At 39.7% G+C, this 15,589-nt stretch overlaps 3 protein-coding genes and 1 pseudogene across 4 annotated transcripts; 1 reads left to right on the forward strand and 3 right to left on the reverse strand.

The window, feature by feature from the left end:
* The window catches only part of LOC125200532, a 6,603-nt pseudogene extending 4,540 nt beyond the window's left edge, over window positions 1-2,063 (reverse strand).
* A 4,553-nt stretch (window positions 2,064-6,616) lies between these two features.
* LOC125187212 (cysteine protease XCP1-like) lies at window positions 6,617-8,264 on the forward strand. The gene is made up of 4 exons (XM_048083761.1): window positions 6,617-7,117; window positions 7,248-7,483; window positions 7,600-7,740; window positions 7,837-8,264. Exons 1-4 carry the CDS (start codon window positions 6,658-6,660, stop codon window positions 8,050-8,052), a joined length of 1,053 nt encoding a protein of 350 aa, XP_047939718.1. The 5' UTR covers window positions 6,617-6,657; the 3' UTR covers window positions 8,053-8,264.
* A 200-nt stretch (window positions 8,265-8,464) lies between these two features.
* Window positions 8,465-10,443, reverse strand: LOC125187189 (probable inorganic phosphate transporter 1-10). 2 transcript variants are annotated; one of them, XM_048083738.1, is made up of 3 exons: window positions 9,747-10,443; window positions 9,355-9,439; window positions 8,465-9,285 (listed from the first exon to the last, which is right to left on the reverse strand). In XM_048083738.1, exons 1-3 carry the CDS (start codon window positions 10,412-10,414, stop codon window positions 8,548-8,550), a joined length of 1,491 nt encoding a protein of 496 aa, XP_047939695.1. In that variant the 5' UTR covers window positions 10,415-10,443; the 3' UTR covers window positions 8,465-8,547. The 2 variants fall into 2 exon arrangements, with proteins under 2 accessions (XP_047939695.1, XP_047939686.1); XM_048083729.1 differs by having other exon boundaries at window positions 8,465-9,439.
* Window positions 10,444-11,356: 913 nt separating this feature from the next.
* On the reverse strand, window positions 11,357-15,516 carry LOC125187202 (AT-hook motif nuclear-localized protein 10-like). Its single transcript, XM_048083750.1, has 6 exons — window positions 15,374-15,516; window positions 14,314-14,860; window positions 13,287-13,339; window positions 12,674-12,805; window positions 11,942-12,103; window positions 11,357-11,830 (listed from the first exon to the last, which is right to left on the reverse strand). Exons 2-6 carry the CDS (start codon window positions 14,843-14,845, stop codon window positions 11,606-11,608), a joined length of 1,104 nt encoding a protein of 367 aa, XP_047939707.1. The 5' UTR covers window positions 14,846-14,860; window positions 15,374-15,516; the 3' UTR covers window positions 11,357-11,605.
* Window positions 15,517-15,589: the final 73 nt, after the last annotated feature.

The following is a 15,589-nucleotide window of genomic DNA, read 5'->3' on the forward strand; positions in this document are numbered from 1 at the left end:
GAAGACTCCACGCTTATTAAGCATGTTTGCTCCATCCGTGACGCTATGCTCGCCAAAGGAACAAGGCAGGAAACAGAGGATCTCCTCAGCAAATGGTGTAAGACCAAGGATACAAAGGCGGCTTATGAATGGTTCAGGCCGAGAGAAGATCGCAGATTCTGGGCCAAATATGTTTGGAAAGGCATGATACCGCTGAAGTACTCCTTCATTGCCTGGCTTGCCTTGCGAGGGAGGCTATCCACACGTGATCGTATCACTTGGGAGGAGACGGATGCAACATGCTCCCTATGCCATCGTGGGGATGAAGATGTCGATCACCTTTTCTTTAAGTGCCGAGAAACTTGGCACGTCTGGGACAATATCAGGGAGTGGATTGGACTTAGGCGCCGACCTACCACCATAAGAAGTGCTATTAAATGGCTTGCAAGGGATAGAAGACCTTCCCGCGTCATCCATGCTGCAGGGCCTCTTGCTTTGATGGCAACGATTTACTTCACCTGGCTTGCCCGCAATGCTCATACCAAAGATGGCAAAAGATTCGATCGAAAAAGAGTGCTCTTCCAGATCAAGACAGCAACTTATAGCATTCTGTATGCTAAGTTTCCCTAGGAACAAGTCCTACATCATGTCCCTGATCGCTAATCAACCTGCCCGGATGGAGATGCTACTTCACTTAGAGCTGGGACATGCGGATCTACATGGAGCCTTCCCGGGTACTCTTTTTCCTTTCGGGATCTTTTTTCCCGTAAAGGGTTTTTGGTCCAGAAAGGTTTTAACAAGGCCCACCTCACACACGGAAGGTTCCATGTGATGATTCTTTGATGTTTAGATCCCGGGCCTTAGTGCCTTTTGTTTCATTGAAATTCTAGCTACCGAGCATGTTTGGCTATGCTATCACTTGGGTATGCTCAAGGAGTTCTCTTGTATCATTCAGTTTGAGTGAATATATTTGATTTAATTATCAAAAAAAAAAAGAATGTCTAGTCGTCGTTGTGTGCTTTATTTGCCTCCGCCTGATCAGGCGCGGGTGTGGTATGAGGAGCTGATTCGTCAAGATTAAGGTCGTCCATAGGGAGATCTTCCGAGCCAGCTCCTCTTTGACCTCGACTTGTCATCCTCGGGCTAGGCACACTGAAGGATGACTTTGACTGCTTTCAGGCAACAGAAGGCGAGTGGTCGGGCCTTCCCGCCTTCTGCATGGGTGTAAACCCCAAATCCTAATGCCTCCATCTTTTTCCATGATTTGGAATCCTAGTTTCAAAACTAGCTCAACTCCTTTAGCCTTTCCAAAAAGGCTAAAGGTTGTGTCCCATTGCCTAATTCTTGTCCCTTCAAAGCTATTTTCAATGGATTCTTGAATCAAACCACTCAAATCAACTGTTTTCTAACCAAAGTCCAGCTCCTCCGCGTCGACGGCAGCCACGTAGATCAGAAATGGCCGCGGCTCGAACTTCATGTGGGTCCCACTGCCTGGGCTGTAGTACACGTGGCTTCGGATGAAGAGAGTCTCCTCAAAATCCGCAGCTACCTGGGAGACTCTAGAGGGCATGGTCTGGACCATGCCGTCTCTGGTTTCCTTTTTGCGGACGCAGACAGAGAGGCGGAGCCCGTTCATCTAGGCCGGGAGGCCCTGGGGCCGCCACGACCTCGACAGAGAATAGACAGCTCAGCTTTTGCATGCCTATGTGAGTGAGTGCTCGTACAGGCTTCCAATTCCAAATGCTCTTTTTCTCGGTTGCAGTGGGAGTTTCGTCGTTGAATAGTCCCTTCTGGGACTTGACAGGGTCTTTGGGGCGGATGTCCCCAGTGTCCAATTTTGACTTAGATCGCCATGGAGACAGGGACATCCTCCTCGACTGGGGTTTAGAATTGAGGTTGAGCTCATCCTTGTCATGTCCAATCTCGTTGGCCGAGATTGGAGGGATGGAGTCCCGCGGGAGGACTAGGGATGCAGTTCTCCGTGTTGTTGCCGTGTGAGTCTGGTATAGGGACTCGTTCAAATCCTCGAGTTCCTGGAGGATCTGAGTGTTGGACTTTCTTGAACTTGGATAGTTTGCTTCCATGATTCGATTCAAGAATTCTTTCTTTTTCCAAAAAGAAAATGGTTGATTTTTTTTAATGAGAAATCGTATTGATGATTTGTTAATTCTATGGGTTTGTGTTTTGTTTTTCTTTCTTTTTTGGGTTGGAAAAGATGTGTGGATTTGTGATGATAAATTGGTAGCTAGTTTGTGAGCCGGATATTGGGTTTTGGTTGGTGTGTGAAGGATAAGGGTTCAACGTTGGCATGTCGTGTTTCTCACTAATGGTTTTCAATCTCATTTTATGTGTTAAGTTAGTGGCATTTTGGCATCTACTACTGCAAAACCAATAATGTCAACTGAATTTTAGTGGGGAAACCCAATCTAGATATGAGTTTTTGTTCTCTTCGAAATATTTGCTATAGCTATATATTTATATATTTGCAGTAATTAAATGAAATACAGTATAAATCTCATACGCCACAAATCATACCTTATTTTATTGTAATATGTCACAAGGTTCAAATTTCAGCATTGAAAAATATACATAGCATCCTACGTATATTTTCATATCGGAATCTAGCTTGAAACATGGACTTGACGATGCTCAAAAGCCCAAAATAAGATTGATCCGATCCCTATATATATGTGTATTTCCATATCGTAATCTAGTGTGTAACGTGGACTCTTCAATGCTCAAAAGCCCGCAATGTTGAGCATTATAACATTATTGAAAAGACAGATATTAGTGTTATGATAAATATAGGAGCTAGTAATGTTATAAATATATGGTGTTATTCACTACTCCATATATATCCAGTTATCCACTAACTAATGAACACAATTTGTAAATATAATTATGTGGAGTAGTTTCCAATTATAAAGGTACAAAGCCACGGATTTATAGGGTCTATAAATGCGGGCAACTAATAATTTTAACCAAAATAGTACTTCAAAATATACCAACACTTATATCTCGCATTAAATTTCCGAAGCAAAGAAAATGGAAGGGCAACTTCAGCTGAGAAGAGTAGGTCACGGAAATGAACACCAACATGAACAGGAACAGGAACACGAACATGAACGAGGAACCGAATGGAAGGATTTGCCATTAGAAGGAAGCCCTCATCACAAGTGTAAAGATTTGAACAGTTACAAGATTATGTCAGGTCAAGCCGCCGCCGCTGCCCAAGGCAGGCTCGACAAAGGCGGAGCCGCTGCTACCTCCACCGCCGTTGGGGGCCGGAGCCGTATTTCACAAAGAGATGCTGATGCCATTGAAAGGAAATTGAAGTGATAAAGGTTCATAACGTTTTATTGGTTTATATTGTGTATAAAAATTAAGAGGAGAAATTCCTGCATGTATCAGATATGATTTGATTGTATATATTAATTGGTTTTCGATTTTGAAACTTTATGTATATAAATTTCTCAAATTTTTAATGCTTTATATTATTGAAAAAAACATGAAATATTGTGCGGATATGATCCAATTCATCGTTACACTCACTCATACGTTTTCTAACACAATGATATGATATTCAATGCTGCAATATACTCCCTCCGTCCCATAAAAGTTGCAACAAAACTTTTGGACACGGAGATTAAGAATTTATATTAAATAAATAGGAGAGATGAAAAAAGTAGGAAAGATAAAAGAGAGTAAAGTAAATGATGGAATAAAATAAGAGTGATTAGATGTTTTGTCTTTAGTTAAAAAGGTAATGACTCAACTTTGTTGAGACGGACTAAAAAGGAATACGACTCAACTTTTATAGGACGGAGGGAGTATTAATTGTTGATAAATGATAACAATGAATTTGAGAAAAAATATGAAACGAACATGAATCTTATAATATCAATAGTAAGAGAGTTTATCATAAAAAAAATAGTAAGTGTTACTGTTTAGATTCTTTAATTATTAGGTGAGCTATATATAAAAATATACCCCCTCGGTCCCATAAAAGATGTCACACTTTCCTTTTTAGTTTGTCCCACAAAAAAGTCACATTTCTATATTTGGAAAAAGTTCTCTCTCACATGAATATAAAAATTATATTTTCTCTCTCCATTTAACACACAAAACAAAACCTCCTAAAATCTCGTGTCGTCCCAAAAGTGTGACATCTTTTGTGGGACGGAGGGAGTATATACTAGTACATTTTCATATTTATATATACGGGGGAGTGTTATATTGTTAACTACAACTAAATAATATCCATTAGATGTTCAAATTAAGGGCTTAGATCATCAATCCTTAAATGTCAATACGATCAACGAAAAACGTCAATAAGACCATAGGATTAATTCCAAAAAATATCAATAGGGGTATTTGTTAGGTTTGGTATACTGAAAAGCATGTTTCGAGCAAGTTTCGCGCGAATAGAATCTTACTTGTATACGTAAAACTCTACAATTCACTTTTAACTCGATTCAGTATTATTCGAGCAGTCTCACACGAATAAAATCACTATTATTATTACATTGTGTTTGCTTGTGCATTTATAAGATGTTTTACAAACATTTAAATGCATAAGAAGTAAACAAAGTCTAAGTCTTTTGCTTAGTAGACCGGTTGTGGGCGTCGTCCACTTTAAGGTAACACAGGTCAGATTTATGCAATGCTTTACAAAAGAAAAAGAAGAATTTCACAACCTAGATAGGCTTTGGCTACCTATCGTGAAAGGTTGCAATGTCAGTCCGCATATTTCTAAGCCTTACTGAAATAAGATGACATTGGTGTGGTATAGCACTGAACGGATCTAACAGCAAGACGTGTCTTTATGCTATCTACTGAAAGACTAGGTCTTGATAAAATACTATTTCTTAATCAACATATGTTAGCATTGAACATACGGTATTGATTATGCACTACTTTGACTTATCAAATGGTGCGGGTTTTTCGCAACCCAATAATCCTGATATATTGGGTAGTGGTGATTAATATCTAGCGGTGCTAGGATTGTTATTATGTTGAATCGTGCGCGAGGTGAGTCTCGTTTGATAATGTCCTCAAGAGGAGCTCGAACAAGGTTTTATTATTTGGAAAACTGGCCAGTTGGAGTTTTATTACTCTATGAATAATAAATAAATGTTTCTTGCTAAGTCCACTCTTAGAATTAATAAGATATTAATTAATTCAGTCCATAGCAGACATTAATTAATTAATGGACATTTATATCTTAAGCGCGGGAAATAAATAATAAACAAAGTGGAAATCCGGATTACTTGTAATTTCGGATTTGGATGGGAAGAGTTCAATATTACTTCTATAGTAGCTGCTCGTAATATTCCAATATAAGCTTGTATTAAATTGTGGGTTCAATTTAATTAATAAAAAGCTAATTGGGGGAGCCCATATCCAAAACCTTCCATAGATCCCTGTCTGTGCCCAAAAGGAACTTAATATAAATAGGAGAATAAAGGAGATAGAAATCATAATTTTTTTAATAGCAAAATTTCGTCTCCCTCTACCTAGAGGAGTTCGAATTTCTCTCCTAATTGGAGAAGAATTTCTTCTGTCTTCTTTATTTGAGTCCTAGTATTTTGGTAAGATCAGCCCACCCCGATATCGAGATACAGTTCGGGAATCAGAGAGAAGATCTCGTGGTCTAGTATTGAAGATCATCGTGGAGAAGGCACGAGCAATCGATGATTCTTTGGAGAATCAAATCGGTAACTCTAAACCGTAGAATTCATGTTTTAGGGTTTACTATCTTTGAGCATGAATTATTTGCGTTCTAGCATGCAATTATCTGTTTAACATTGAATTGATTAATCGCATAATCGGTCAAATAGATCCTACGTCTAATTTATTTGTTTTGCACAAGTCTTCCGCTGTACAAGGGGCACCAAACCCCAACAGTATTAATGTCAATTAACTACATGTTTAGTTATAACTAACTTTTAAAAGAAATCCCAAAACTTTAAATTCATATAACATATATCAAATTAAAGATAATTTCATAAGGATTCCAATGATATCATATGCATATGTTCCGACGTCAAAATTTGAAAAAAAATTTGAAATTTTTTAATTTTTTCGTACAACAGAAATGTCAACATGCTATATAAAATATGTCAATATAATACATGTAAAATGTCAATATAAGCAATGTGTTAACATTCTTAAAGCATTGTGTTGATATTTTCGAAATACTATATTGACATTTTCATCCAAAACTCTAATTTGGAGTTTTTTTTATCTTTTTTTATTTTATTAATAAAAACGAAAATTACACATGATAAATTATAGACCACACATTTTCTAAAATCATATGACTTTAAATTAATTGTAGTTAGCAATTAAATGATGAATTAACCATTGATATATTTGGATGTAATATATCCAAGATAGTAGTACTCCCTAATTAATGATCAAAATATTGAATTACAAACATGCTTTGATTGAAAGGCTGTTGAAATAGAATTAACCTTAAAGTTTCCGTATAGTCAGACAATAATTTTTATACAGTACTATCTTACTTTTCAATCAGAAGCATTTAATATATATGATTAAATATACTATTCTGCACCAACATATTACATGTATAAATTTCTCAACAATCTCCATTGTTTCTCATCATCTTCTCATTCATCAAAACAACCACCAATTCTTCAATTCTGGCCTCAAAACATGTTCATTTCTCTATATTCCAAGTTATTTATTCTAGCCACTTTTGCACTATTCTACACCGGCACCACAGCTTATGCACGTGAGCTCTCAATCGTGGGCTACGAGCCTGAAGATCTAACGTCCATTGATAAGCTCATCAATCTATTCGAATCTTGGGTGGACAAGCATGGCAAGATGTACAAAACCCTAGAGGAGAAGTTGCATAGGTTTGAGATTTTTAAGGATAATTTGAAGCACATTGATGAGAGGAATAAGGTTGTTAGCAACTATTGGCTAGGCTTGAATGAGTTCTCCGATTTGAGCCATGATGAGTTCAAGAAAATGTTTTTAGGTCTCAAATCCGATCAAATTCCCAAGAGGGGTGAGAATTTTAAGTATAGGGATTTTGTGGATGTGCCTAAATCCGTAGATTGGAGGAAGAAAGGAGCCGTTACACGGGTGAAGAACCAGGGTCAATGTGGTACGTAACATTAATTTAGTTTATACAAGGAAATTTAATTTAAATAGATAAAAAAAGTAAGTATATATATGTGTTGATTCACCATATCAATATTGATAATCCTTCAAATTAATACCCAATCAAAATGCAGGCAGTTGTTGGGCGTTTTCAACCGTGGCTGCAGTCGAAGGGATCAACCAAATTGTGACGGGGAACTTAACTGAGTTGTCTGAGCAAGAGCTCATCGATTGTGACACGGCTTATAACAATGGCTGCAACGGCGGCCTAATGGACTATGCATTCTCCTTTATCGTCTCAAACAAAGGTCTCCATAAGGAAGACGACTACCCTTACCTGATGGAGGAAGGAACTTGTCAAGAAAGCAGGGTGAGTCTTGGCATATTAATTTCCTTTTTTCTTTAACCTGATGATTTTAATTTTATCAACTGTTGGTATGTTAGTTTGGACCCATTGGTAAGCTAGCTAGTTTAATTCTAATTTAGGATGAGGCGGAAGTTGTGACAATTGATGGCTACCACGACGTGCCGGCTAACGACGAAAAGAGCTTCTTGAAAGCTCTGGCAAACCAACCCCTGAGTGTGGCCATCGATGCTTCTGGGAGAGACTTCCAGTTCTATAATGGAGTAAGTATACTTAAGTCAGTTACTCAATGTGTAATTAATTAGTAATTAATCCACAAATTAAAGTAAAGGGGGCATTAATTATATTGATTTGTGTAGGGCGTGTTTGACGGGCATTGTGGAACCGATCTTGATCACGGAGTGGCAGCCGTGGGATACGGCACGAGCAAAGGGTTGGACTATGTGATAGTGAAGAATTCTTGGGGGCCAAAATGGGGGGAGAAGGGTTTTATAAGAATGAAGAGAAACAATGGGAAGCCAGAGGGGATGTGTGGTATCAACAAAATGGCCTCATTCCCAACCAAAAGCCGTTGATATATATATATATATATATATATCGATTGAATTATACTCCATTTTCTAAGTGTTGTAGTTGTTGTTGTTTTATTTTTCTCTTTATCTTAAGTAAGTTTTATCTTAAGTATGATCTTGTTGTGATGTTCAAGGAATAAGACAATTAATTTCCCTTTCGCATGAAAAAAGTAGTATAATTTTTTTTGGGGTTCAAGACGTTTGCGGTTGTATTATCGATTACCTCGTGTTTCATTTCTAGCTTAATCTCATGCATAAAATTTTTATCGTAACAACTCAAAATACTCCAACACACCTCCGACTGATTGATCAGAGGAAAAATGTCTTATCAACTAATCTATGCTTCATCATCTTCGCATGCATAAATTTCAACATTAGATATGTGAATTAAATAAATAAGTGAGAATATAATTGCTTAAATGAATGAGTGTAGTATTATATATGCTGTGATGAAAACTGAAAAGAGTAGGTAGGAGACAAAACATAGTAAGGCAATAATTAAGGAGCGGAGAGAGTAGCGTTTTGACATTCATTCTCCTCCAATGATCTCCCCATGGTCTCGGGGGTGAGCAAATACGTGACCGCCATCCCCACCACACAAATCCCTCCCAGGATGACCAGCGCCGCCGTCATCCCCTCCCCCTCCCCCTCCCCCGTGGTGGAAGCTCTCAAGAACCCCACGGAGCCCACCACCGCCCCCAGCTTCCCGGCAGCCCCGGATATCCCATGGCACGTGGCCCGGAACCTGGCAGGGAAAAGCTCGGCGGGGACGATGAAGGTGGTGGTGTTGGGGCCCAAGTTGGCGAAGAAGAAGGTCAAGCTGTATAGAACCATGAAGCCCATGTTGGTGGTGTTGCGCCAGAATTTGTAAGGGATTCCAATAGCGAGGAGGCCTAACGCCATGATGAAAAAGCCGGTGAGCTGGATCTTGACCCGGCCAGCGCGGTCGATGAGGTAGACGGCGGCAAAGTAGCCGGGGATGGTGGAGCAGACGGCGATGATGGATTGGAGCTTGGCGACGTGGAAGGCCTCTTGGAAGACGTTCATGTGGTGCTTGGGGAGGAAGTGGCGGTAGATGCTGGATTGGAAGAGGTTGATGCTGTAGAACACCACGTCCACCAGGAACCACGCGGCTGCGCAGGCGAAGAGGTCGCAGCCGTGGCGGTGGAAGAACTCTCCGGAGAGGAGGGGGTAGGATTCGGGGTTTCGGGAGGGGGTTTCTTCTTCTTCTTCTTCTTCTTCTTCTTCTTCTTCTTCTTCTTCTTCTTCTTCTTCTTCTTCTTCTTCTTCTTCTTCTTCTTCTTCAGCGATTTGGGCGAGGGAGACGGCCAGAACTCCCTGCATGTCCCTCACCGCCTGCTCTACGTTTTTCTCCACCAGCGCCGTGAACCTACACTTATTAATGTTTTGATTTACTATACTACCTCCGATCATGAAAATTCGTCCCGGTTTGACCGGGCACGGGTTTTAAGAAATGTAATAGAAAGTGAGTTGAAAAAGTTAGTGGATTGTGGGTCCTACTTTTATATATTAGTTTTATAATAAAATGTGAGTAGGAATGAGTTAGTGAAATATGTAAAAGTGAAATGGGACAAATTTTGGGAGACGGACGGAAATGGAAAAATGGGATAAATTTTCGTGGATGGTAGTATTAATCAAAATACAATTAATTATATTTATTTAAGTATATTAATAACCTGGCAGTTTCCGGCATCATCATCCGCCAGTAATAGGTGAGCCCCGCCGGCACCGCCGCAAGCACGAGTATGAGCCTCCACGCCAAGTCCGCTGCCTGCGGCGTCTCTCCGTCCGTGGCGCGGTCAAACACGGCGCACACCGCCATGGTGACGGCCGAGCTCACCAGGATCCCGAACCCCTGCATCGAGAAAACGGCCGCGATGAAGGCCCCGCGCGTGTGGCGGTTGGCGAACTCCGACATGATGGTGGCGGAGAGCGGGTAGTCGCCGCCGATGCCTACGCCGAGCGCGAATCGGAAGAACCCTAGCGTGAGCAGCACGCACGATCGGGAGGTGCAGGCGGAGAAACCGCACCAGATGGAGCTGAAAATCATGAGGAGGAGAGAGAAGCCGTAGACGCGGCGGCGGCCGATGCGGTCCCCGAGGTGGCCGAAGACGACCTGGCCAATGGCGGCGCCGAGGAGGGCCGCGGCGAGCATAGAGGAGGCGACGACGGTGGGGACGTAGGGGTCGGAGTAGTAAATGCGGGCGAGCAGTTTGAGGATGGGAGGGAGGCAGAAGAAGTCGTAGGCGTCGGTGAAAAGCCCCATTCCGGCCACCACGATCGCCTTGAAATGGTAATACTGTGTCTTTGCCGAGTCTAGAGCTGCAAGCACTTTCAGCGCCATCAGAAGCCTCTCTCTCTCTTGATTTTTCTTTCAACTTCACTCAATTCTAGTAGGAGTAGTGTTGTGGTCGATATTTATTTATATGGAAAATTGTTCTCTTTTTATCTTAAAATTATTCATTAAAATTTGTACTATTATCTTTTCTTAACGCTATGTTTTATAATTATAGGAAAATATTATGTTATGTAACTATTATTCTAATTTGTTGATATTCATAATTAGTCAGTCTAATGACCAAGAATATTGGGCGTCACGTCATTTATTAATTATCTCAAAGAAAATATAGCATGGCCACAAGAAGACGAGAGAAGACTCTTGGCGCATAACCGTGTTGCGCTGTTACTACTCCCTCCGTCCCATTCTAAGTGGAATATTCTATAAAGTATTGTTTCGTGAGTTAAATGAAGAGAATAAAGTAACAAAGAAGAAAACAAATAAAGATAATGAATTTTCTATATTTTAGAAATGTGTCATTTAATTATAGTGGGACATGAAAAAAATGATTCACTTGGAATGAGACGACGACATGAATATATTGTAGTTTAATGTAAGAATATGCGAATCAAATATTGTGGTATAGTAAAATACCAAGAATTTTCGTCGAAGTTTGGACTTTGATAGAGACTTCTTTATGAATTTGATTCGTGGACTTTTTATAAAATGAATTTGAGTCAATGTAATAGTGTTGACTGTTGTGTGTGGATCTGAAGGTGGATAGAATGCCTGTCCAAGTTGAGGGCTATGTATAACACAGAACAACAGCATTAACTGTAACAACAAGCTTGATGCAGGAATCGAGAAAGTACAAGTTGAGAAAGGGCTGGTCTGCTCAAAATGAGCTGCCTGATACATATTCAAGTGCAACTTCATCTTTCATTTTTAAGTTTCATAAAATGGACTAAGAAACCGACATGTACTATAATTTAGAAAACGCAAAATCACTAAGTCAGAAGAAGATTTAAACTAAAAAATGTTTCTACAACAACAACTCAACTCCACCAGCTGGAATGGAAAATGGAAAAACAAGAACATCAGTTGGGTAAGAACCTAGCTCTACTACATGCATTCCAAACAAGGAATGCCATCTTTGGTCTCTCTCTCTCTCTCTCTCTCTCTGTTACAAAGTAATATTACAGCAAGTCTAATGTCACATAATCTTCATACTCCAAGGAAGCATTTTGCAAAAACTAGTTATTTCCATGGAATGCCTGACATGCCTTGTGTGATGTTGTAAGCACCGGAGCTCAAATTTAGTGGACTTGCAGGTCCACCTGATGATTCACTGAGAGTTCCTCGTGATGGGGAGCTGCTGGCACCAGCACCAGCACCTTGGTTCAATCTTGGAGCTGATGAAGGTTCCACATAATTTGTCGAAACATCCCTTTGGCCATCAGGCAGAAAGCTCCCCACTATAACCTGGACAAAAGAGAGCTGGGGTTACTTTCTACAGGCAAACATGATGTTGCCAAAGACAGATGCAATCAAATCATGGCCCATGTTTTAAGTGACTTTGAGTAAGCAGACTACCTGAGCCGGGGATGCAGCAACCAATAAACCAGCAACACAACCACCCATGATGCTTCCGTCAGGTTGAGCTAAAGTAACACTCAACCCACCAATTCTGCTTTTCTGACCGCCAACTTCAGTTAGCATGAACGATCCAGAGAGGGATAAGATGTCAAACCGACCCTACACAAATTGAATGAGAAAATTATACCAAGAACTGTAGAGACCAGAACAACAGATGCTTATTCAAGAGAGGTCAGAGGAGAACATATTACATAGTGATATAAAAATGCCAGTAATGAAAAAAGCTTAAGCAAAACAGTTATGATACCACAGCCTAGCCTAGATTTTGTCTCAATGAAGCGTCAATCAATTACGAAATTCTTTTTGCTCCTAATTTGGTTTGAAATGCAAGAAGTAAAGTATAACCAGGAAATTAGATGATAACTCACTAAGAATTTTTTTTTTTAAACATTGAAAAAAAGTAAACATCTATGCATAACTGGTTGAAGTATCAGACCCATTCAGATATTATTGGTATTTTATTAACCAATTATGGATGCAATAGAGTATAACAAGCAAATCCGTGCGAAGAAATATATGTTATTCATACCACATGATTGAAGCTATCTTCAGGAGACGGTGGATATGTTGCATAATAAAAATACAATAAGACATAAATCCTTAAAACAGAACACCCAAAAGAATGAGGAATGCATAATAATTATGAAAAAGTTAAAAGAAAAGTAGTACCTCAAAGGTGGCAGTTCCACCAGATGTTGCTTGCTGACGAAGCGTTACCATAGATACGGTCCCATTGGCAGAGAGAACACAAACTGCCCTGGGTCCATTCTGGCAAATGGCCATTATCTTCGAAGAGATATCCTGTAAAAAATAATGTCCATGTTCAGTAACATTTTGAAATGATCTCTTCCATATCTCATTGCATTCATGACTTGCAGAACCACAAAGCACATCGTGGTATAAGTGAATCGAATAAGCTTCTCGAGTGATTATAGCAAAAAAAAAAAAGTGATGGGACACCACATCTCCAGTTCCTGCAGGAAAGGAACAGTGTAGCACAACGTCCAATTGAAAATTCGCTAGCCCTCATACCAGCATCCAGTTATTGAAATCAGCTAATCATCTATATTTTAATGCTAGATCAAACTGTGAGAGAATTGACAACAGATACTAGATGTACTACATGTATGCTTATTGTTGGCATGCTACACAACCAGCAAAAGGATATATACAAGTATAATTTAATTGACCAACTTTGATTGCAAATGAAGCGTTAACAAGGGAAAGATTCTCGAGACAGATTAATACAGATCAGAAAGAAAAAAGATTGAACACATTTAACCTCTCCAGCATTCACGTTGAGAATATGTGGTACGAAACCAATACCAGTTGAACCTGCAAGCAGAGTTTCAGTCAGAATTTAATAAACCGAGAATAAGAACAGGAAGCGCATGCTACTAAGAAGAGAAAATGCAGTAGGCCAAGAATAAATAATATAATAAAAAAAGGTTAAAATAGAAAAATGGAAACAACAAATTAAGAACAAAAGGGAAATATCGCCCCAATAAGACAGCAGAACTACATTGTCAGTTCCCACCTCCCAGTTAAACAAATGCAGAACAATTGAGCACCGATAGAAAAGCTAGAAAATTTCACAGGAGAACGCACTAGAATAATTTAAGATTGTTGCTGAAGAAAGATTCTAGATGAAACAAGGGGGCATGCTGGTAAAATTCCCTCAAATTAGAATCTTAGATCCTGGGTTGTGTTGCAAATTTTAGATTCAGGAAATCCAAGGTTCCAGCTTAGTAGTAAGGCATTCGAAGCTATCATGGTTGAATTATACATAAATTAACTGATTCGGATTACTATAATATATCCTACCACAATGAAACGTGAATGTATGATTGAAATAAGAAAACAGAATCATCAGAATAAATATCAGAGCCACAAATAAGTTGTGGTCCAGTCAAGTAAAGCAACTTATAGCATTCAGAATCTATCATATATACTCCCTCCGTCCCAATAAATATGAAACATTTGGTTTCCGGCACAAGATTTTATGCAAGTGTTGTTTTGTGAGTTAATGGAGAGAGTAAAGTAGGAGAGAGGGAAAAGTAGAGAGAGTGATGTTTCCATTTTAGGAAACGTTTCATTTTTAGTGGGACAACCCAAAAAGGAAAACGTTGCATTTCTAATGGGACAGAGGGAGTATTAATTAGTAGTAGTATATTATACACATACACACAGAGAAAAACATGCCCGCACATGGTGCCCGACGCTTTTCTGTACAAGAAAATATTTTATTGCAAAGATTGTAACTTGATCACACCAGCACCTATAAATAACATAAACATAGATCAAATTACCTAAAACTTCGGGATGCTGCTTTGCTTTATTCCTCGAACCACGGGGCCTGCCTCTGGCCTTTTTGGCTGTGGGCGAGCCCGATCCATCAATCGCCGGCAAGCTCTCCATATGCACCGAATGAGGAACTATCGCACCCCCTGGTGGAGGGGATAAATTCTGCTGCGACATAGCCGCATTGGCCTGCTGAGGCGAACCCAATGGAAGGTTCATGCTGCCATCAGGCCCGTACTTCCGTGGTCGGCCCCTCTTCCGCTTCTGCTCAGCAGCAGACTGGCTTATCACTGCAGCGCCGGTGGGGACAGATTGAAATGGAGCCGGTGGCGGCGATACTTGCCTGGCGGGGACAGATTGAAATGGCGCCGGTGGCGAAACTTGCCTGAATGCGCCGCCCCCATCAGAATTCATAAAGGACATGTGCATTTGCTGGTCCAGCTGCGGTTGCGAAGCTGCCGGGTTCATCGTCGGCGTCGGCGAGCTCATGCTGAACGGCTCCCGGTTGGCCATGGACGTCATAGCTTCAGACGATGACATTTTCTTCACCAAAATCTGAGAATCATAAATTGGAGTGAACAAAAATCCCAGCTTTAACTGAGCTCAAATCCCTAAACAGTGATGACATTTCAAGCAATTATCAAATTTATAGGACAGAAGCAGTAATTTTTCAAATCAGAAAAAGGAATCCATAACTTCCGAAATCGAACAAGGAAAAACTAATTTATCGAAGATTGAATAATATAAAGATAATAATTTGCTCAGAAATAACGCAAAATTGAAATTTGAAAAAAAAAAGGAGTAAAAAATAAAAGAAACACAGTGAAACAAGTTGAAAAAGGAAACAGCTTTTTAGATATAAAATCTCCGAAATTCAGTAGAATTCACCAAAGTGACGAACGGATCAAGCAAAAATACCAAAAAACACTTAAATTTACGCCTCGGCAAACATACACAGTTACTTAAAATACACAATTTCCGACCAAAATACAAATAAAATAACACCCGAAAAATCAGACAAAATTCAGAAAAAATCAACAAAAATAAAGAAAAATCAGGAATACTTACCAAGAAAATAGGGGATTTTTCTGCAGCACTGGAAAAATAACAAGACCGAAAAGACGGCGGCAACGAATTTCCCAGGAATTGTAAGTAGAGAAATAAATTAGGGTTTTTGAAGAGAAATGCTTTTCGTAAATAAATATGCCGTTTAATAATATATACTCTATTATTTTGTTAAATCGTTACCCAAAAATTAAAGCAGAGGAAAATCATCATTACGCT

The sequence above is a fragment of the Salvia hispanica genome, chromosome 1 (genome assembly GCF_023119035.1).
Source record: "Salvia hispanica cultivar TCC Black 2014 chromosome 1, UniMelb_Shisp_WGS_1.0, whole genome shotgun sequence".
Classification (NCBI taxonomy): domain Eukaryota; kingdom Viridiplantae; phylum Streptophyta; class Magnoliopsida; order Lamiales; family Lamiaceae; genus Salvia; species Salvia hispanica.